General features: G+C 44.4%; 1 protein-coding gene across 3 annotated transcripts in view; it reads right to left on the bottom strand.

The window, feature by feature from the left end:
- The window catches only part of LOC137353382 (cytohesin-2-like), a 79,675-nt gene that overhangs the window by 26,843 nt on the left and 28,854 nt on the right, over window positions 1–23,978 (bottom strand). The window contains exons 1-4 of one of the 3 annotated variants that reach the window (XM_068019592.1): window positions 16,154–16,315; window positions 13,017–13,099; window positions 8,973–9,037; window positions 143–209 (exon numbers count right to left, since the gene is read on the bottom strand). In XM_068019592.1, coding sequence (XP_067875693.1) covers window positions 143–209; window positions 8,973–9,037; window positions 13,017–13,099; window positions 16,154–16,160 — 222 coding nt within the window. In that variant the 5' untranslated portion in view covers window positions 16,161–16,315. Of the gene's footprint in view, window positions 1–142; window positions 210–8,972; window positions 9,038–13,016; window positions 13,101–16,153; window positions 16,316–23,978 lie in introns of those variants that run through there. The other 2 variants (XM_068019591.1, XM_068019593.1) reach the window with 2 other exon arrangements.

The raw sequence follows: 23,978 nt of genomic DNA on the forward strand, positions 1-23,978 counted from the left end.
TAGAAGTAGAAGTAGACAATGCAACATGAATTGAGAGAACAGCAAATGTATAGGTCGGCAGATGAAGAGAATGATTAAGGAAATAACTCTTGCCAAAAAGAGATGGGACATGGAAGATGGACAAAGAGGAAATAATTGGTACCTTTTTGGGATCCATGTTGAACTTCTTTTTTCCCATTGACATCAGTTTGTTCTTCTCAGCCTTTGCGCTAAATGAAAAGAGAGGGCAAATTTAATAAGGAGAAACATTCAGCTTTTAACTCTTTTCAAGGAAACGATTTGGAACAAAAATATTATCGAACATTAAGCGTGCTATTTTGTTACTTTGTGCATTTCAAAACAGATAACAGTGCAGAAGATTTTTTGCAATTAACTTTTCTAATTCTCCTATATCTAAGGGGTTGAAAATCAGTTTCGCTCGAAAAGGTTGCAAGGACGATTTTGACCCTTTTCACTCAATGGAATCTGGCAAGTAAAATCACCCGGCTTGTTTACCCACCCAGTTCCCACTCAGCATGAATTTTACACAGGCTTCTGGACCAGTAACTAAGCCATCCTCCCAATACTGCCAGGGGTCCTTCTTTAAATATGCAGGTAGGGACCCATTGACACCATTAGGCTCCGGCTTCAATTTTAACTCAGGCCCGAGCGGGGAAGGTTATGTGGCTGTCCAACTGGGGTTTTGTTTAATTCCTTCATGGGATGTGAGTGTTGCTGGCCAGGCCAGCATTTATTGCCCATCCCTAATTGCCCTTGAGAAGGTGGTGGTGAGCTGCCTTCTTGAACCGTTGCGGTCCGTGTGAGGTAGGTACACCCACAGTGCTGTTAGGAAGGGAGTTCCAGGATTTTGACCCAGCGACAGTGAAGGAACGGCGATATAGTTCCAAGTCAGGATGGTGTGTGTCTTGGAGGGGAGCATGCAGGTGCTGGTGTTCCCATGCATCTGCTGCCCTTGTCTTCTAGGTAGTGGAGGTCACAGGTTTGGAAGGTGCTGTCAAAAAAGTCTTGGTGAGTTGCTGCAGTGCATCATGTAGATGGTACACACTGCTGCCACTGTGCGCTGGTGGTGGAGGGAGTGAATATTGAAGGTGGTGAATGGGGTGCCCATTAAGTGGGCTGCTTTGTCCCAAATGGTGTCGCACTTCCTGAGTGTTGTTGGAGCTACACCTATCCAGTCAAGTGGAGAATATTCCATCCCACGATTGTGCCTTGTAGATGGTGGACAGGTATTGGGGAGGCAGGAGGTGAGTTACTTGCCACAGAATTCTCAGCCTCTGAGCTGCTCTTGTAGCCACGGTATTTGTGTGGCTGGTCCAGCTCAATTTCTGGTCAGTGGTAACCCCCAGGATGTTGATGGTGGGGGAGTCAGTGATGGTAATGGTGGGCGGTCAGGATTGGCAGGGAAGGTAAAGAGGCCGAAACAGGCAACCTGTTTTTTGCTCCTGCCCCTCTGGTACCACAAAGAATGTTTACATACCTGGCCCCTCCCAGCCCGGATACCCCACTTCCTTCCCACAATACTCTCCCAGAACCACTTCACACGCACTTCCGTGAGTGCCAGAGGGTGGCCATGGGCCTCCCAATTTACCAGAGGAACACAGCTGCTTCCTGCCCAATTCCCATCCGGAACTGGTAGCATGTTAATGAGGCCTAGAAGTTCAAATAGCTCAGGTCTAATTTTTACAACATCAGGTGACTCCACCTCACCTCACCACCCTCCCAACCACAACCAAAATCCATCCAACCTTAACCAAATACAATAGCGACAGATTTAATGGGTTTGTCTGTGCCTGATGCCTAAGCCTTTCAACCTAAATAGAAACACCTATGGGAGTTGTTCAATTTTGTGTTTGATTGCTGTTTCTCTTCAATTTAACAGACATTATTTAAATCTGCCTTAGCCAGATTTGTAACATTAAATGTAAGCAGCATTGAACATTGGGAAACACACTACTTTAGGTGCATGTAGTTGTGGGGATTAATTTGACCAGAGAGAGGGATGGGTCAATAACAACTTGCACTGATATAGCGCTTTTACTTTCATAAAATGTCCCCAGTTACTTCACAGAAGCTTGAGCAAATTAAATATGACACTGATGCACATGAGGAAATATTAGCGCAGGAGAGGTAGGTTTTAAGGAGCATCTTGAAGGAGGAGAGAGGTAAGTTTAGGGAGAGGATTCCAGAGCTTAGGGCATCAGCTACTGAGAGTTCACACTTCTCGAAAGTGGATAGCCATCTAAGTGACAACTAAACAATTAACTGAGCGGAGGAGGGAATTATCTCAATTTCAAAGCACACTAAACTCTTTGTCTATCACATTGAAGCCTACAACTGTGCGAATGGATGCAAACTAATAGATAGGTCTGCTGTTAACGACGAGAGATTTACTGAGTATGCAGAAGTTCAGGTGATTCTCCCACCCACACCCCACCCCCAATTCCAGCAAACTATCGATTTAAAGATGAATGATTACGATTAGGAAACTATCGGTATTGTTATGACCGAGACGGGAGTCATGCACTGTCAATTCAGTCCCATTGCTCCACAGGTCACAGCATATCATTAAAGTTTCCCACCTACTGGAAATTAGTCAAATTAAACACTTTATTAAGCCCAGAATAAAATGCACCAAAAGCAGGTATCTTTAAACAACAACAAATTAGCTATTTATTAATAAACTAAATCTTAAACAATACTGAGATAAATCTATGTCTTGTCATGCAGGCTACCTGCCAAGAATGAGACATTAATTTTGCCACATGAACATTAATTTTTAAATTGTTACTGGAGTAAAGAAAGTACTTGTTTTAAAAACAAACCCACTAGACCTTTGACTGGAAATACACTTGCATAGTAACAGACACGGAACACAAACGTCCGAGTGTATCAAGGCTGTGTCCTCAGTACCTTGCTCTATGGCAGCGAGGCCTGGACAACGTATGTCAGCCAAGAGCGAAGTCTCAATTCATTCCATCTTCGCTGCCTCCGGAGAATACTTGGCATCAGGTGGCAGGACCGTATCTCCAACACAGAAGTCCTTGAGGTGGCCAACATCCCCAGCTTATACACACTACTGAGTCAGCGGCGCTTGAGATGGCTTGGCCATGTGAGCCGCATGGAAGATGGCAGGATCCCCAAAGACACATTGTACAGCGAGCTCACCACTGGTATCAGACCCACCAGCCGTCCATGTCTTCGCTTTAAAGACGTCTGCAAATGTGACATGAAGTCCTGTGACATTGATCACAAGTCGTGGGAGTCAGTTGCCAGCATTCGCCAGAGCTAGCGGGCAGCCATAAAGGCGGGGCTAAAGTGTGGCGAGTCGAAGAGACTTAGCAGTTGGCAGGAAAAAAGACAGAAGCGCAAGGGGAGAGCCAACTGTGTAACAGCCCCGACAAACAAATTTTTCTGCAGCACCTGTGGAAGAGTCTGTCACTCTAGAATTGGCCTTTATAGCCACTCCAGGCACTGCTCCACACACCACTGACCACCTCCAGGCGCTTACCCATTGTCTCTCGAGATAAGGAGGCCAAAGAAAAGAAGTAACAGACAGTACTTGGAAAGGACTAAGGGGCCACTCCCTGCTCCAATTTAATCCACAATGGACTTTTGATTGCCAGATGTTGAAGGTGGAGAGACTAGTGTTCCTGATTAACTGCTAAGATGGCCGAATACACAAACAGACGTGGTCAGACCAGTTTAGTCACATGACTAATTGGCTGTTGGAGTTTTTTTAATTTGAACTTGCCACAGAGGATTTGAACTCAGAAAGCTGTATGTTCCTGGACTGAAAAGACCGCTCTCCTTTCTGCTCATCTCTTTCTCACCAGCTTTGGAATCCATTGAAGACACAGGAACCCCAAGAGAGAAAAGTCTCCTACTGTGAACAAGGTTTAAGAAGAATACTGGGCCCCAGTGAAAAGCAAGAGTTACCTACAAGCAAGAACTATGTACAAAAGGACTAAAGTGGGCCTGAAGCACAGTAACAAAAAATTTTCTGATATTGCCTCAAACCTCTCTACTTTATTTTTGCTTCTGTTCTTTTCTGTCCCTATTTGCATGTGTGTATCGCGTATGCATGCTCGTGTGGGGTGCAGTGTGTATCTGTAGGCGTTAATTGAATTAGCGTTTAAGTTTTAATAAATGTCACTTTTCTTCTTTAAACCTAAGAAGGCCTGTTTGTGCTCATTTCTTTGCCTTATAATTGGAAAGCAGTGAACAAGGATTCACCAAGGGGAAGCTCAAAAGACAGTGTGTTTAAAATTAAACCCTGTTTGATGAACAGTTTGTAATGGATAGGCATTCATGGCACTTCGGCTGCAGCACAGATCTTTCAACAAGGAGTATAGCAACAGGTCGATTTGGATTTTGAATTAGCAGTCTAACAGTAGAAACTTTACTGAGTTTCCAGAACTTCCAGAAACACAAAAGCGAACAGAAAGTCACTCCTGAGGCAGAGACTTTTCAGAGACTGGAAATAAAAAGGAATTTGCTACCTCCAACAATGCAAAGATTCCTTTTCAGGGTTTTGTTTTTCTTTAGGTGAAACACAGCCTGCAGGCCAATGTAGATTTTCTGCTGAAGAGACAAATCCTTCCTTCAGTGAGAGCACCCTTTGCTGGTCTGCCAGATCAAACCAATTCTAGCCAGTCTTTACACACAGTCAAATTGATACAAAACGGCATATGACCGCATCTCTCTTGCTGTTGCTTAGGAACAGGCTTGCAGCTCGCACACACTGTTCCCAGAGAATACAAAAACTTCTCGCAGTCTTAAAGGCACACAGACCCCTTAGTTTTTAAACAAAGGGGGGGGAAAAACTTTCATGACAGTATAGATTCTGAAACTTTATTTGTAAATCTGGGAGAAGTTATCTTTGGAACAGAGGTATTCATCACGTCAAAAGGACAACGGATGGTTTAAAAGTCACTGCGTTATTTGTGAGTGATGTCCCCGTATGCAACAGTGAAACTCGTTCCATTTAGAATGAGGTCTAATACGAGCACTGCGTGTGTGTGTTGTTCACGCATGCTTCACCGTTACGTCTGGTCCTAAAATGTCCATGTACACAAGAGGTAGAAGATAACGTATCGCGATCCAGTTAATAAGTAATTTGAGACATGACATGAGGTGAGTGTAGCATATTTTAGAGGAACAGGTGACTTTGAACCGATGGTTCCCAAAGCTCTTCACCACTGGGGCTTTTCCTCATCTCATGTGTAACTCTTAATCTAGACTTACATAGAATTAATAAAATCGAAACAGGCCATTTGGCCCAGCAGCTCACCCTATAAATATATTCTATTCCTTTCTCTCTCATGCATTTATCTAGCTCCCCTTTAAATGCATTTTTGCGATTCACCTCAGCTAATCCACACAGGTTCCACATTCCAACCAAATGTTCACTAACTCGGCCTTAAAATACAGGTTTGAGGAATTTGCCCACAATTATATAGATTAATTGGTCGCTTGTTGCTGAGATTCTCTACTCTCCATATTTGAACAGACATTTCTTGGGCTCCTTCCAGTCCACGATTTTGATTTGTGGATTGTCTGTCATACCATCCTCTCTGACTTCCTTTAACAGTCTGGGGTGCCTTATCTCCGCATCAAGTGACTTATCTCTACACGTGCGTGCATCTGAAGTGGTGTGTTTCTTGCTGTTCGATGATGCTTAAATTAAAGGTTACAGAACTGGCCTAGGCAGATTTAAATAGCAGGTTGCTAAATTCAAAGGAAACAGCAATCAAACTTTCAGATCGACAATTATCTCTAACTATGGTCCCACATCTTATTGTAGACTAATTGATAGAGATTAATTGCTGCGATTAGTCAACAACCCTATTATTGTTCTAGCCCACTATCAACATCCGGGGGGTTACCATTGACCAGAAACTGAGCTGGAGTAGCTATGTAAATACTGTGGCTACAAGAGCAGCTCAGAGGCTGGGTATTCTGCAGCGAGTAACCCACCTCCTGACTTCCCAAAGTTTGTCCACCATCTACAAGACACAAGTCAGAAGTGTGCTGGAATACTTCCCATTTGCCTGGATGAGTGCAGCTCCAACAACACTGAGAAAGCTCAACACTATCCAGGACAAAGCAACCCATTTGATTGCCACCCTATCCACCAGCTTAAACATTCGCTTCCTCTACCACTGTCGCACAGTGACAGCAGTGTGTACCATCTACAAGATTCACTGCAGCAACTCACCAAGGCTCCTTCAAAAACACATCCCGAACCCACGACCTCTTCCATCTAGAAGGACAAGGGCAGCAGACGCATGGGAATACCACCACTTGGAACTATATCGCCGTTCCTTCACTGTCGCTGGATCAAAATCCTGGAACTCCCTCCCAAACAGCACTTTGGGTGTACCCACAACACACGGACTGCAGCAGTTCAACAAGGTAGCTCACCTGCACCTTCTCAAAGGCAATAAAGGATGGGCAACAAATGCTGGCATTGCCAGCGATGCCCACATCCCAGGAAACGAATAAAAAAAATCATGTGACTATCAGGTGGTAGTGATTATAATTCAGTCAGTTTTAACATAATTATGGAAAAGGACAGAGATAGAACAGGAGTTAGAGTTCTCAATTGGGACAAGGCCAATTTTACTAAACTGAGGAGTGATTTAGCAAAAGTGGAATGGAAACAGTTACTTGAAGGTAAATCAGTTTCGGAACAGTGTGAGACATTCAAAGGGGAGATTCAAGGGGTTCAGGGTAAACATGTTCCCACAAACAGAAAAGGTGAGGCGGCCAAATCTAGAACCCTGTGGATGTCAAGGAGCCTACAGGGTAAGATAAGGCAGAAAAGGAAAGCTTATGTCCGACACCGAGAACTCAATAGTACAGAAAGCCGAGAGGAGTATAGCAAGTGGAGGGGCGAGATCAAAAAGGAAATTAGGAAAGAAAAGAGAGGGCATGAAAGAGTATTGGCAAGCAAAATCAAGGTGAACCCAAAGATGTTTTATCAATACATTAAGAGGAAGAGGATAACTAAGGAGAGAGCAGGGCCCATTAAAGACCAAAAAGGTAACCTGTGTGTAGGAGCAGAAGATATTGGTATGGTTCTTAATGAATACTTTGCGCCTGTCTTCACAAAAGAGGGGGACAATGCAGAGGAAGAATGTGAAGTATTGGATGTGATAAACATAGGGAGAGAGGAAGTATTAATGGGATTAGCATCCTTGAAAGTTGATAAGTCACCAGGGCCAGATGAAATGTATCCTAGGCTGTTAAAAGAAGCAAGAGAGCAAATAGCAGAGGGTCTGACCATCATTTTCCAGTCCTCACTGGATACAGGTGTGGTGCCGGAGGATTGGAGAATTGCTAACGTTGTACCTCTGTTTAAAAAGGGAACGAAGGATAGACCGAATAATTACAGGCCAGTCAAACCTCAGCAGTGGGCAAATTATTGGAATCTATTCTGAGAGACAGGATAAACTGTCACTTAGAAAGGCAGGTTAATCAAGGATAGTCAGCCTGGATTTGTTAAGGGAAGATCTTGTTTGACCAACTTGATTGAATTTTTTGAAGAAGTAACAAGGAAGATAGATGAGGGTAGTGCAGTTGATGTGGTCTACATGGATTTTAGCAAGGCTTTTGACAAGGTCACACAGGACAGACTGATTAAAAAAATAAAATCCCATGGGATCCAGGGAAATGCAGCAAGGTGGATATATTTGGCTCAGTGGCAGGAAACGAAGGGTAATTGTTGACGGCTGTTTTAGTGACTGGAGGGCTGTTTCCAGTGACGTTCCGCAGGGCTCAGTACTGGGTCCCCTGCTTTTTGTGGCGTATATTAACGATTTGGACGTAAATGTAGGGGGCATGATCAAGAAGTTTGTGGACGACACAAAGATTGGCCGTGTGGTAGATAGCGAGGAGGATAGCTGTAGGCTGCAGGAAGATATTGATGGTCTGGTCAGTTGGGCAGAAAAGTGGCAAATGGAATTCAACCCGGAGAAGTGTGAGATGATGCATTTGGGGAGGTCAAACAAAGCAAAGGAATTCACGATTAATGGGAAAATACTGAGAAGTGCAGAGGAAGTAAGGGCCCTTGGAGTGAATGTCCACAGATCCCTGAAGGTTGTAGGACAGGTCGATAAGGTGGTTAAGAAGGCATATGAAATCCTTTCCTTTATTAGCCGAGGTTTAGAATACAAGAGCAGGGAGGTTATACTGGAACTGTATAACTCATTGGTTAGGCCACAACTTGAGTACTGTGTGCAGTTCTGGTCACCTCATTACAGGAAGGATGTAATTGCACTAGAGAGGATACAGAGGAGATTTACAAGGATGTTGCCAGGACTGGAGAAATGCAGCTATGAGGAAAGATTGGATAGGCTGGGGTTGTTCTCCTTGAAACAGAGAAGGCTGAGGGGAGATCTGATTGAAATGTACAAAATTTTGAGGGGCCTGGATAGAGTGGAGGTGAAGGATCTATTCACCTTAGTGTAGAGGTCAATGACGAAGGGGCATAGATTTAAAGCGATTGGTAGAAAAAATAGAGGGGAGATGAGGAAAAGCTTTTTCACCCAGAGGGTGGTGATGGTCTGGAACTCACTGCCTGAAAGGGTAGTTGAGGCAGAGACCCTCAACTCATTCAAAAGGAGTCTGGATATGCACCTCAAGTGCCGTAATCTGCAGGGCTACGGACCAAATGCTGGAAGGTGGGATTAGAATAGGTGGATCATTTTTTGGCCAGCACAGACACGATGGGCCAAATGGCCTCTTTCTGTGCCTTAAACTTTCTATGAGTTTATCAGGGTGGGAGAAAGTGAACTTGGTGGACCCTGGTTAATTTTTCCATCCAGCAATTCACATTGTCCTAAGTTTACACTTGCTCCAACATGGGGTCACTGTATCACGATGTAGCATTAGGGGCTCCTGTACAATTGCTTATGATGGGCTGGAATACTAGATGATCTGGGTACAGCCATTAATTGTCCACTACTCACCTCTCCTCTGTGGAGTTGAAGGTCTCAAGCTCAGCGATAACTTCTGCAATTTCCATCTTCAACCTCTGCAAAAGATAGTCCGCAGTTAGGACAGAAACCTGGAACTCTCTGCTTACGAGGGTTGAGGAAGTGGGGACAATCAATAATTTCAAAACCAAATTGGATGGGCACTTGAAGGAAATAAACTTCCAGGAATAGAGTGAGGGAATGGGACTGACTGGATTGCTCTACAGAGAGCTGGCATAGACTTGATGGGGCGAATGGCCTCCTTCTGTGCCGCAAATGACTCTATGATTCTCTATGACCCTGGCAGGAAAAACAGCCAGGATTAAATTTAGAAGGAATATTTTTCCTTCTCTAAATATACCGTAAGGGCTATTTTCATTAAGTAACAGTATGAAAGGATATGCAGTTAAGGCTTCAAATGGAGTTGAGGTTCAGATCAGCCATGATCTAATTGAATGGCAGAATGGATCCAGGGGCTGAATATTCTACTCCTGTTCCTAACAGCCTTCCTATTTTCACTCTGACGTATCGTGTAGCCCAAGAAGTGGTGACATTTTCTCAGGTGAGTCGAAGGGCGATCGAGCTTCAGTAGGTGAGACGAACTTGGCAATAAATATCTTTTAAACAAGGTGATTACAGTGGATTTGTTAAAGGCAAATCGTGTTCAACTAACTTGATTCAGTCTTTTGATGAGGTAATAGAGAAAGCTGATGAGGGTACTGCAGTTGATGTGGTGTACATGGACTTCCATTAATGTACCATACAGACAGATGTAGAACATTGCCATACAGCTGCTGCAAGTCTCTATCATTGATATAAATGCAGAGTTTTGACTTAAGGGTTTATAATCCTTGCAAAACTGTTCCACCCTCCTCTTGCAGAGGATTGACAAGTTGCACTCCCAACCTCATGATCTAGGAATGGATTGAGTCTCTTGATGTTAGCAAGCCACTAGAGCTCTTGATAGTCCCAAAACCAACCTGCCCTTTGATTTGGACTGGACACACAACTCCCTTAGAAGGTGCCATCTCAATTAATGGGTACAAGGCTTCTTAGTGTAACACCTACACAGCGACCGCTTGGCAAAATGCACCTGGTCTATTTCTATCCCTTCATCTATGACCTGGTGCTTGTTATCAAAGGTTATTTTTCTTTATTGATGACACTACAACCTATAGCATGATTAGATGCCGATCAAGATAAACAGGGACCTAGCCACTGCATAGACTTGATCGTGAGATACCCTGTTGTGTGTCATCTTTAACACATAGAATACCAAGATTTGGGATTGTAATGATGGCTTTTCTCTGCTCAAATAAACAAAATTAACAGTCACGTAACAGACAAGTGGGGAGTAATCAACAGAAGTATTGTGTCCAATTCTGGGCACCACACTTTAGGAAGGGTATGAAGGCTTTAAAGAGGGTACAGAAAAGATTCACGTGAATGGATCCAGGGATGTGGTACTTCAGTTATGTGGAGAGATTGGAGAAGCTGGGGCTGTTCTCCTTCAAGAAAAGAAGGTTGAGAGGAGATTTGATAGAGGCGTTCAAGGTCATGAGGGGTCAAGACAGAGTAGAAAGGGAGAAACTGTTCCCATTGGCAGACGGGTCAAGAATCAAAGCACACCGATTTATGGTGAATGGCAAAAGAACCAATAGTGACATGAGGAAACGCTTTATAACGCAGCGAATGGTTAGAATCTGGAAAGCACTGCCTGAGAGTGTGGTGGAGACAGATTTAATCGGGGCTTTCAAAAGGGAATTGGATAAACACCTGAACAGAAAATATTGCAGGGCTATAGGGAGAGGGCTGAGACTAGCAATTTGCTGTTGCAGAGAGCTAGCATGAACATGACAGACTGATTTATTTATTTTATTTACAGATACAGCACTGAAACAGGCCCTTCGGCCCACCGAGTCTGTGCCTACCAACAACCACCCATTTATACTAACCCTACAGTAATCCCATATTCCCTACCACCTACCTACACTAGGGGCAATTTTACAATGGCCAATTTACCTATCACCTGCAAGTCTTTTTGGCTGTGGGAGGAAACCAGAGCACCCGGCGAAAACCCACATGGTCACAGGGAGAACTTGCAAACTCCGCACAGGCAGTGCCCAGAACTGAGCCCAGGTCGCTGGAGCTGTGAGGCTGCGGTGCTAGCCACTGCTCCACTGTGCCGCCACAGAATAATACAGTGCAGAAGAGGCCCATCAAGTCTGCACCGATGCGTTAAAACACCTGACCTGTCTACCTAATCCCATTTGCCAGCACTTGGCCCATAGCCTTGAATGTTATGACGTGCCAAGTGCTCATCCAGGTACTTTTTAAAGGATGTGAGGCAACCCGCCTCTACCACCCTCCCAGGCAGGGCATTCCAGACCGTCACCACCCTCTGGGTAAAAAAGTTCTTCCTCAAATCCCCCTTAAACCTCCCGCCCCTCACCTTTAAACTTGTGACCCCTCGTAACTGACCCTTCAACTAAGGGGAACAGCTGCTCCCTATCCACCCTGTCCATGCCCCTCATAATCTTATACACTTCTATACTGGCTGACTCTAGCCCCTGAAAACTGGTTTAAGCCAATACTCTAATTAACAAGGTGCAGTTGCAAGCAGAGCCTGAGTGAACTCTGTTTAAAGCTGGTCTAAAACTCACCTTCTCCAACCCAAACAGCAACTGTTAAGTTAATCTGCTAAATAAAAGACAGACTAGACTTAAGATAAAATTAACCCTTAATTATCCTCAGTCACCAAACTTCCACTTTAACACTCTAATGCAACCCAAGTCAGCACTCCAGTGCTATAATATATTTTATCAATGGTCACCCATAGATTTTGTACAACACCAATCCCTATTCTATAGGCTTAGCAATCTCCATCTCCTCAGGCAAAGAAAGCAACTAGGCAGCATAAAGAGCTAGAAAATCTGGTATATGGAAGCAAATTGTCAAGAATATTTGGGCTCATTTTTCAGAATTGATCGGGACAGCCAAGTATTCTCTCTCCACATATCTGTCTGCAATGATTTGGTCAACACTTTTCTTTCAGATGGATGCCAACAGCTGTCTAGCCAATGGCCATCCAGAAAGAGAACAATATTATTGCCAGCAATCTCCATCAGTTATTTGAAGTCCAGAACCTTCTCTGAGGGACACAGTGTATAGATGCTGCAATAAAAAGGTGAATAACTATTTATCTTAGCAACATGATTGCATTGCTTGTCTCGTTCCTCTATCGCTGACCTACACTGGCTCCCGGTCAAGCAACGTCTTGATATTAAAATTCTCATCCTTGCTTTCAAATCCCTCCGTGGCCTCGCCCCTCCCTATCTCTATAACGTCCTCCAGCCCCACAACTCTCCAAGATATCTGCACTCCTCTAATTCTGGCCTCTTGTGCATCCCTGATTTTAATCGCTCCACCATTGGTGACCGCACCTCAATTGCCTAGGCCCCAAGCTCTGGAATATCCTCTTGACACCTCCCCACCTCTCTTTCCTCCTTTAAGACACGCCTTAAAACCTATCTCTTTGACCAAGCTTTTGGTCACCTGACCTAATATCTCCTTTTGTGGCTCGGTGTCATATTTTGTTTTATAACGCCCCCGTGAAGCACCTTGGGATGTTTTATTATGTTAAATGTGAAATGTAAGTTCTTGTTATTACATACCCAACGTAGGGGGAGTTTGAAGGCGCTAATGATATCACTGGGGGATTGGCTGGGAGGAGTTACCCTGCTGACTGGTGTGACGGAACTGAATTAACATCAGTAAGGATTCAATCATTGCATCAGGGGCTCCAGTTTAACTGTGTGCATTAAGCTATGTTCTTGTCACTGCGAACTTAACACTTCAAAGACAATTATCCAAACACAACCAACACTCCAATGGAAATATTCCGAACTCCAAGCAGGAAACTAAAGGAAGTTGATAATGGTTTAATGTGTAAAATCTTATCAGCCAATGGCATGTAATATGTATTACAGTATGGTTCCCCAGTAGGAATATTTACACTCTGCAAAGTGTCCATGCTACCTGAATGTCGTTCTGCAGTTCTTCTTTATGCAGACGGACTCTCTGGATCTCCTCTTCTTCCTGTGGGGTTAGGCCTGAGAGTTCTGAGAGACAGAAGCAAGGCAGTACAGTTAGATTTTATCCACAGGGAGTCTTTCTTTAATTACTAACTTTACACAGTTGCAGATACAGGATGAGTGTCTCGTCTACATGCTGCCCCTCAGTGACATCATCCAAAAACACAGTGTTAGTTTTCACAGGTATGCTGATGACACTCAACTCTACCTGACCGCCACTTCTCTTGACTTCTCCACTGTTGCTAAGTTATTAGACTGCTTATCCAACATCCAGCACTGGATGAGCAGAAGTTTCCTCCAGTTAAATATTTGAAAGACTGAAGCCATTGCCTTCAGTCCCTGCTCCAAACTCCGTTCCCTAGTTACCGACTCCATTCCTCTCCTGAGATTAAGCCTGTCTGTTTGGAACCTTGATGTCATATTTGACCCTGAGATGAGCTTCCGATCTCACATACCATCACTAAGAGCGCCTATTTTCACCTCCGTATCATTGGTCGATTTCGATCCTGTCTCAGCTCATCTGTTGCCGAAACCCTCATTCACGCCTTCGTTACCTCTAGACTTGACAATTCCAACGCACTCCTGGCTGGTCTCTCACATTCTACTTTCTGTAAACTTGAGGTTATCCAATACTCTGCTGCCCATGTCTTAACTCACAACAAGTCCCGTTCCCCTATCACTCCTGTGCTCACTGACCTACATTGACTCCCGGTCAACCAACATCTTGATTTTAAAATTCTCATCCTTCTTTTCAAATCTCTCGCCCCTCCCTATCGCTGTAATCTCCTCCAGCCCCACAACCCTCCAAGATATCTGTTCTCCTCTAATTCTGGCCTCTTGTGTATTCCTGATTTTAATTGCTCCACCATCGGTGGCCGTGCTTTCAGTTGCCTGGGCCCCAGGCTTCAGAATTCCCTCCCTACACCTCTCCGCCTCGCCACCTCGCTTTCCTCCTTTAAGACACTCCTTAAAACCAGCTCTTTGACCTAGCTTTTGCTCATCTGACCCAATATCTCCTTTTGGGGCTCAGTGTCATATTTTGTTTTCTAATGCGCCTGTGAAGCGTTATTTTATTACATTAAAGGTGTGATATAATTGTAAGTTGTTGTTGCTGTCTGCAAAAGCAGCATTGGCTCGAACATTAAGGGTATTAAACTCAACAATGTTGGGTTTACAAGTAAAGCCACTTATTAAAATAAGTGTGCCCAGTGATCCCTTTCCGACATGACAGCAGTGACTACACTTCAAAAGTACTTCATTGGCTGTAAAGTGCTTTGAGACAGCCAGTGGTTATAAAAGGCGCTATACAAATGCAAGTCTTCCGGCGACAGGGGCCTCAATCCTATGGAAGGTCCACTACTGTCCACCTAAGTGCCCGATTGGCACTAGATTTGGCGGGCCTTCCGGAGAAGAGGCAATGTGGGGGATCTCAGCGTCACTTTTTCTGGACATCAAGAACTCAGTCACCAGAATAAAATCCTGGTCAAAAAGTCCCAAGGAGCAGCACAGAACCAATAATCAGACAAAAACTTGACACTGAGCCACGTAAGGAGATATTAAGACCGGTGACCAACAGCTTGGTCAAAGGCTTAGGTTTTAAGCAGCGTCTTAAAGGAGCAGAGGTAGAGAGGATTAGGGAGAGAATTCCAGAGTTTTTTTTCTTCGTTTGTGTGATGTGGGCATCACTGGCCAGGCCAGCATTTATTGCCCATCCTTAATTGCCCTTGAGAAGGTGATGGTGAGCTGCCTTCTTGAACTGCTGCAGTCCCTAGGGTGTAGGTAGATGCAGAGTGCTGTAAGGACCTTGATAGCTGAAGGCATGCCTGCCAATTGTGGGATGAAAGAAATGAGAGATGCACAAGAGGCTAGAATTGGAGGAGCGCTGAGATCTCGGAAGGTTGTAGGGTAGGAGGAGGTTACATAGACAGTGAGGCTGGTTGAGGGAGAAAGGTTGCCAAGGAAATCTTCTTTGAGTAGTGCCATGGGATCTTTTATGTCCACCTGAGAGGGCAGACGGGGCCTCGGTTTAACATCTCATCTGAAAGGACCTTGGAGAGGGAGCAATGGAGAGTTACTAGAATGATACCGGGAATGAGCAACTTCAGTTATGCGGAGATACTGCAGAAGCTGGAGTTGTTCTCCTTTGAGCAGAGAAGGTTAAGAAGAGATTTAATAGTGTTCAAAATTATGAAAGGTTTTGATGGAGTAGATAGGGAGAAACTGTTTCCACTAGCAGAAGGGCAGTAAGAAGAGAACACAGATTTAAGTTCATTGGCAAAAGAACCAGAGGGGTGATGAGGTGAATGTTTTATGTACTGAAAGGGCAGTGGAAGCAAATCCAATAGTAACTTTCCAAAGGGACTTAAATATATACTTGAAAAGGAAATAATTGCAAGGCTAAGGAGAAAGAGCAGGAAGGAGTGGGACTAACTGGATAGCTCTTTCAAAGAGCCAGCACAGGTATGATGGGCTGAATGGCCTCCTTCTGCGCTGTCCGATTCTATGATATGAACAGACATGTTTAACTTTGGTACTGATGAGAGAAAAGCAGTTTTCAAGGTTTAGCAGAGCTTTCCCTAATGAATGGAGTAACTTGTTCTAAATGTCAGTCATTCGGAGTTAGGTTCCCTTATTTCAATAGACAACAATGAATCTGACTGTTAAAAACAAGCACAGCTCCAGGTATTTGTAATCTTGTAATCTGTAAGGTTTTTGAGCATTAGTCCCACTCTAATATTTGTCTAAAGTTGACTGCTGAGACTACGGAATTTACTAACTACCAGAAGACTATCAGGCATGCTTTCTAAATGACATTGCGAAACAGGTTTGAAATGTTTCTGTCAGCAACACTTTCCCCTTCGATCTTCAAGTTTTGCAGTCTTTCTACTGAATAACACAGCCTCAGAACAGAAAGGCACTGTTAATTGATTAACATTTCGCCTCAGAAGTCACTGTCGGTGACTACAAGGGACCACTGGTCACAGCTTTTTATATTTGTCAGCTGAAGTTTAACACCATTTCAAAACTTTATGCCTGCATTTACTTAGTTGCTGAAATAAAATAGCCAACAGGAGAACTTACTGAACATGTCAGAATATCCAAGGTGCCGTCCAGGAAATGGTCATAACTGACCACACGTATAACCCAGTCTGGTAACAAATTCTGGTCAGGACAGTCCTATTGAATTGTATCTCCCAAAAAGCAATTGTTAATTGAAGACGAGTGGTTCGATGATATGAAAACCCACAGTACAGAAACCCGCCCCTTGTCATTTCGTCCACAGTCATTTCCAGGAACTGATGCATCCTTTTTTATTCAGAAGTAATTAAGCATAGTTAACCCTATTTATGATGGAGTGAAGACATTGAAGAGCTCGTGGCCGCCTCCTACCGTAACTCATTCCTTCTCAAGACTTCAGAACCGAAAAGCACAGTCTCCCTCAAGTTCCCCTTATGACCTCCAGGCTCTTAAACCAAGGCTCGGTGTCTAATCACTTCTTCTTCTTTCTTTGGCCTCCTTATCTCGAGACACAATGGGTAAGCGCCTGGAGGTGGTCAGTGGTTTGTGGAGCAGCGCCTGGAGTGGCTATAAAGGCCAATTCTAGAGTGACAGACTCTTCCACAGGTGCTGCAGAAAAATTTGTTTGTCGGGGCTGTTACACAGTTGGCTCTCCCCTTGCGCTTTTGTCTTTTTTCCTGCCAACTGCTAAGTCTCTTCGACTCGCCACACTTTAGCCCCGCCTTTATGGCTGCCCGCCAGCTCTGGCGAACGCTGGCAACTGACTCCCACGACTTGTGATCAATGTCACAGGACTTCATGTCGTGTTTGCAGACGTCTTTAAAGCGGAGACATGGACGGCTGGTGGGTCTGATACCAGTGGCGAGCTCGCTGTACAATGTGTCTTTGGGGATCCTGCCATCTTCCATGCGGCTCACATGGCCAAGCCATCTCAAGCGCCGCTGACTCAGTAGTGTGTATAAGCTGGGGATGTTGGCCGCCTCGAGGACTTCTGTGTTGGAGATACGGTCCTGCCACCTGATGCCAAGGATTCTCCGGAGGCAGCGAAAATGGAATGAATTGAGACTTCGCTCTTGGCTGACATACGTTGTCCAGGCCTCACTGCCATAGAGCAAGGTACTGAGGACACAGGCTTGATACACTCGGACTTTTGTGTTCTGTGTCAGTGCGCCATTTTCCCACACTCTCTTGGCCAGTCTGGACATAGCAGTGGAAGCCTTTGCCATGCGCTTGTTGATTTCTGCATCTAGAGACAGGTTGCTGGTGATAGTTGAGCCTAGGTAGGTGAACTCTTGAACCACTTCCAGAGCATGGTCGCCAATATTGATGGATGGAGCATTTCTGACGTCCTGCCCCATGATGTTCGTTTTCTTGAGGCTGATGGTTAGGCCAAATTCATTGCAGGCAGCCGCAAACCTGTCGATGAGACTCTGCAGGCACTCTTCCGTGTGAGATGTTAAAGCAGCATCGTCAGCAAAGAGGAGTTCCCTGATGGGGACTTTCCGTACTTTGGACTTCGCTCTTAGACGGGCAAGGTTGAACAACCTGCCCCCTGATCTTGTGTGGAGGAAAATTCCTTCTTCACTCTAATCACTACTGCTTGATTTACCTATTCTTTCAAGCTTGGTGCTATCCTACAATCTGGGCTTTGGGTCCTTTATCTACCTTCTATTTACCTGGCGCCTCCCTTTGTGCTCTCCCTCCCACCTCCTCTTCCAACCATTGACCAGTTGAGTGAATTATTGACCTGTTGGCTGTTTACCAGAGCTGCTCTTGAAGTCACAACAAGAAGAATTGCCTGAAACAATTGTATCCTCTGATTGAATCTTCCTTTGTATTAGGAAGAGTGGAACACCTGTCAGCAGGTGTTATCCACCCCCTGTCCACCGGGGAAGCCACGGCTAAAATTGGAGATTCAATCTGGGACCAGTGGCAATGCCAACCCAGTGCAGCAGTATCACCCAGTACTATCCAGACCAATGAAAAGAAAGACTCTTTCTCTCCCTGCTGGCTCTATGTGAAGGGAATTTGGGCAGTTCTAATGCAGTTCCTTGCGAACATGTATCAATAACAATGACCTGCATTTATATAGCATCTTCAACATAGTAAATTGTCCCAGGCGTTTCACAGGAGTGTTGTCAGACAAAGTTTAACACCGAGAAACTTAAGGAGGTATTAGGACAGTTGGGTAAAGATATAGATTTTAAAGTATGTCTTAAAGAAGGAGAGAGGTGGAAAGGGAGGGAATTCCAGAGTTTAGGCAGCTGGAGGCATGGCCACCAATGGTGGGGTGAAGGAAATCAGGGATGCAAGGATATAATAAAAGCAAAATACTGCAGATGCTGGAAATCTGTAATAAAAACAAGAAATGCCGGAAATACTCAGCAGGTCTGGCAGCATCTGTGGAGAAAGAAGCAGAGTTAACATTCCAGGTCAGTGACCCTTCATCAGAACTTCTCTCTCCACAGCTGCTGCCTGACCTGCTGAGTATTTCCGGCATTTTCTGTTTTTAATGCAATGATATAAACTGTCTCTAATTTGACACTAAATTGGAAACCTCATCTACAGGGAGCAGAGGAGGATTGATGGGATAAAATACAGACGGGTATTGTAAGGAGCACACTGTGTGGTTGGGGCTGGAGCATGTTGTAGGGAAGACCAGAGTGAGTATTATTCATCTGATCTGTACTCTGCGTGACGTGACATGCTTGAGGCTACCTGTCGTCAAGGGCTACAATAACATCTAATACCATGACAAGTGCAAAATACAATGGAAGGAATATAGGTGTCTATCCTGATTCAATTGGTAGCACTCTCACCTCTGAGTCAGGAGGTTGTGGGTTCAAACCCTGCTCCAGAGCTAAAGCAGTAACTATGTCGAGACCGGATTGATAAGTGATTGAAGAGAATAAACAGCATAAATATATTTGCTCGAGTGAAGACTAACAAGGACTGGTTTGCTGAATGGCCTATGCCCATGTTTGAACTTCAAAAGACTTCCAGTGCAGTACTGAGGGAGTGCTGATGTCTTTCGGGTCAGATGTCAAACTGAAGGCCCCATCTTGTTTCTCAGGTTAACGTATAGATCCCATGGCACTATTTAGAGACGAGCAGTGTCCTGGGCAACTTTCATCCCTGAACCAACATTACCAAGAAATGATTAACTGGTCTTTTACCTCCTTGTGGCTTGTGGGAGATTGTTGTGCGTAGATTGGCTGCCACAAGTTCATTCTTCACTAAAGAAGGAAATCCAGTTGTGGACCATTACCAGTAATGAACATTAGGAATTTCTCATTCCTCTGACAAAGCGTTACTACTGCTGTGACTCAGTCGAGCATTACTTGCTTTTCTTAGCCTCAAAGTGAAAAAAGGAAGCAGCTGTTTGCTCAGCGTGATCAGAAGGAACTGGCTGCAAAAACTGATTGCTCCAATTCCCCATTCCCACTCAGACTGACCCTGTGCTATTCGCATTACAAAAAACAGCCTTCCTGAAGCATGACAGGGAAAATGACAGCAGAGAATTGATACTGTCTCTTGTGCCAAATATAATTAAAAACGTCTTCTAAATGGACACCTGCCTTGGGCATCAGTTGATTCGAGACTCCGCAGTGGGAGATGCTGCAGTCCATCAGCCTGCAATCGTGGGAGGTGCATTGGATTGTGTTGTGCTGTCATTCATCATTTACCATGATGTTGCTCATCCCTTTCTGTTTATAGTGGGCAACACACACTATAACAAGCTTCCAGATAACAATTTTGTTGTAATAAATGTTGCTCTTGTTTTGGTAAGTGTAGGAGAATGGAATATTTCCAAAGTCAACCTCCAAGTGTTGAGGAGGGGGAAGGCAGGGGAGCATGACAGGCCCCGCTTTTTATTTTTAGTTACATTTTTCTTTTTTCTTTTTATTTTATTTTATTTTATTTCAGTTTGTTTCATCATTCATTTTTCTTACCATGTGCCTGCCCACTGTTTTTTTCATGTTTGTGCTTTGGGTCAGGGCTGTTCATTTTTCTGCCCATTAACATCCTCTCTGCACTAACGCTTTGTCTTTCAGCACACCATTAACATACCGTTTGCCTTTGCTCCATGACCTTCTGGTCAGTTAGTCTCTGTGACCCTCTGTCCTATCAACGCCTTGCCTTTTGTTATCTCTTGCCCCACCCCCACTTTATTTGCTTAAAACCAATTACATTTCTAACCTTAGCCAGTTCTGTTGAAGGGTCACTGACCTGAACTGTTAACTTTGCTTCTCTCCACACAGGTGCTGCCAGACCGGCTGAGTATCTCCAGCATTTCTTGTCTTTATTTCAGATTTCCAGCATCTGCAGTATTTTGCTTTTATATTAGGTTAATTAAGCTTGACTGGAGATGCATTATGAGTAGCCATGTTATCCTGAAGCTTATTTGATTATCTTAGGGAGTCAGGGATGATTTTCCCAGAATGATCCAGGATTGCTTCCAGGTTTTATGGTCTGGAGTTAACATTCCTAATGGTCAGGGGGTAGTGGTTGATGGTATATGAAATTTCATCATCTAGTTGTTCCATAGGGAGGGGCTGAGGCTATCTCCTGAAACCTCCTCCAGCCCTGCAATCCTAGGAGATCTCTGCACTCCTCCAAATCTGGCCTCTTGCACATCCACGATTTTACTCGCCCCACCTTTGGAGGCCGTGCCTTCAGCTGGCTAGGCCTTAAGATTTGGAATACCCTCCCTATAAATCTCCCCACCTCTCGATCTCTCTCTCCTCCTTTATGACGCTTCTTAAAACTTGCATCTTTGACCAAGCTGTTGGTCACCTGTCCTAATATCTCCTTATGCTCAGTGTCAAATTCTGTGTGATAATGCTCCTGTGAAGCACCTTGGGATGTTTTACCAAAGATGCTGTATAAGTGGAAGTTGTTGTTGTACTGGCTAAGCAAGGATTGACATGTCTGTGCTCTTCACCATTTTATTTTAATTCATTAAACAATGTGGGTTAGAGACACAGAAATAGTCCCACTTCTGCAATCTGATTTTATTAAAACTCCGAAAAGAGCCTCCCACTGTACAATTTCATTGTCACTATGTGCATTTCCTGTGTTACACATCAGATTGGGGCTAAGATGGTGAGACTGACAAGTTGTTTGAACTGATAAACACAATTATACTGTAGACTCATGTCCTCTGAGAAAGTTAGTTGAGTTTGTTCCAGTTGTGTAGGATTTTTGAGCCAGAGAGAGAGAGGACATCAGGCCACGGTCCGAGAGCTGAAAGGATAGGTTGCGAACTTAGTCTTGTACCCACATCATCTGTCAAGTCTCCTTAAAGACTGGTTATTGTATGAGCAGTGAGGGGAATTATGCATTCACTTGTACCATCTACAAGGTACACTGCAGCAACTCAACAAGGCTTCTTCGACAGCGCCTTCCAAACCCGTGACCTCTGCCATCTAGAAGGACAAGGGCAGCAAGTGCATGGGAACACCACCATCTGCGCAATCCCCTCCAAGACACACACCATCCTGACTTGGAACTATATCACCGTTCCTTCACTGTTGCTGGGTAAACTCCCTTCCTAACTGCACTGTGGGTGTACCTACACCACATGGACTGCATGGGTCCAAGAAGGCAGCTCACCACCACCTTCTCAAGGGCAATTAGGGATGGACAATAAATGCTGGCCTAGCCAGCAATGTTCATAAGCTGAGAATTATTTTTTTTAGAAATTAGATTTTGGGTAACGGTCGAATTGCTATCGGATATAACGGGAATGTTTTCTTCCACGGATTTACTTCAAGCTGCGGAGTCACTAGTGCCTTATTTATTTGAAATAAATAGCAATGAATGGCAAAAACCCAAATGATAATCAGACCTTAACAATAAGGCTAAAAGGCTTCTTGTCTCTGTCTGACAAGGGCAAGGGTCAAAGGAGGATGAAGTTCCATTCTTTTCTCAAGTGGCCATTCTTTGTGACATGACAGTGAATAACAAAAAGTTATTCAACCATGAAGGGCATCACAGATGAGGCCATTACTGTTCTTACTTTACATCACATCTTTTCCAAGGTGTCAGCTTTAGTTCAGCGCTAGTACTGAGTCAGAAGGTTGTGGGTTCAACTCCAACTCCAGAGACTCGAGCACACAATCTAGGCTGACACTCCAGTGCAGTACTGAGGGGAGTGCTGCACTGTTGTAGGTGCTGTCCTCCAGGTAAGAAGTTAAACTGAAGACCTGTCTGTCATCTCAGTTGGGTTTGAAAAGTCCCATGGCGCTATTTCAAAGAAGAGCAGAGGAGTTATCCCTGGTGTCCTGGCCAATATTTATCCCTTAACCAACATCACTAAAAACGAGACACTACCTGGTCATTGGCTCATTGCTGTTTGTGGGATCTTGTATGCAAATTGGCTGCAGCAATCTTTGCATTATAACAGTACTTCATTGGCTGTAAAGTGCTTTGTGACGATCTGGGCTCGTGAAGGGAGCTAAAGGAATGTAAGTTCTCTCTTTCTGTAGGGATTACTGATGATGATCCAAAGCAGCAACCCCAATTTCTTTGTGGGGTCAATTGTGTTGTCAGTGCAGAATGGCTGCTGCATTGATCAGCATCACACTTACTGCCCAGTTCATGGTACTTTAAAACATTTTGGGAAGGTGAAAAAGGCTTCATAATACAGCAGGCATTTATTCTATTTGAATACAGACACTATTAAGGGTGTTAAATCACACTCCTTTTAGAAGACTTAATATATTTTAGAAAGTAATCATAACGTCTTCAGCTCCTGCCTGTTAAGCCTGAAACGATCGATAGGAAATATCGTATAAATTACTCTCTCTATTTTTAACAGTGAGACCATATGGATTCCTTGGGCTCAGGGTATCATGAATACTTCCTCATAAACAAACCACAACAATTAATCACTTCTCTTTTCTCTTTGTTAAAAATTTCTGAGAGGTGCGAAGGGGCTAGTTTTCCCCCCCCCCACAGTCCTGGGAGTATCACAGTCTAGGGCAACTCAAAATGCTGTTGGCTTTTATTTTTTGGTTTTACTTCCCTGCATTTGCACAATTATCACAGGGTACGGTACCGCACTTATTACGTTAGTTGATTAGTAATCTAAGAAAGCTCAAGGAACAGACTGGATTAGTCACTTTACAGCCTTCCAGACTGAACACTGAGTTCAACAATTTCAAATCATAATCACTGCTCCCATTTTTTGAGACAGCGGCTGTCGATGATGAGTCTGCTATTGCCATTTACACCTCCTCCAGACCCGTTCTTTGGGCTCGATGTTACCGATACCCACAACGTAGGGTTTCGTGGAGGGGGGCAGAAAATGCCTCCAGGAGAGGACTGCCACGCACCCTGACGCTGGGAGGGCCTGATATTACCGGCAGCGACCAGGTCTCGTGGCGGCCCCACCCCCTGCCGCTCGGCGACAGGACTGCAATTTAAATGTTTAATTAAATTAAAATAAGTGAATTAATTAATCTCACATCACCTCCTGATGACCCGCCCGGAGTGAGGCACTCCCAAGTCTTCGGATCCCCTTCCGAGGAAACAAGGCGGAATACTGTTGGGGGGGGGGGGTGGCGGAGGTACATTTATGAGTGTCGTGGGGGGGGGGTGGGGAAATGGGGTCAAATTAGGGGATGGTGGGAAGGGTTGTAGTTAAAGGTTTATGCAGTTTGAGGGGGAAGGTCAGATGGTAAAGGTAAGTCGGGGGGGGGGGGGGGGGAAAGGGCAAATAATTAATTTTATTGTTATTGGGAGGTGGGAGAGGGGCAAAAGAGATGTATTTATTTATTTATTTTCATTCCATTTCCCTTTAAATATTGAAATTTACCAGTAGGGCTGACAGCTCTTTAACAATGGTGCCAGCGTCTGTGCACAGGCAGCTGACGCCATTGCC

This window comes from Heterodontus francisci, chromosome 41 (assembly GCF_036365525.1).
Source record: "Heterodontus francisci isolate sHetFra1 chromosome 41, sHetFra1.hap1, whole genome shotgun sequence".
Lineage (NCBI taxonomy): Eukaryota > Metazoa > Chordata > Chondrichthyes > Heterodontiformes > Heterodontidae > Heterodontus > Heterodontus francisci.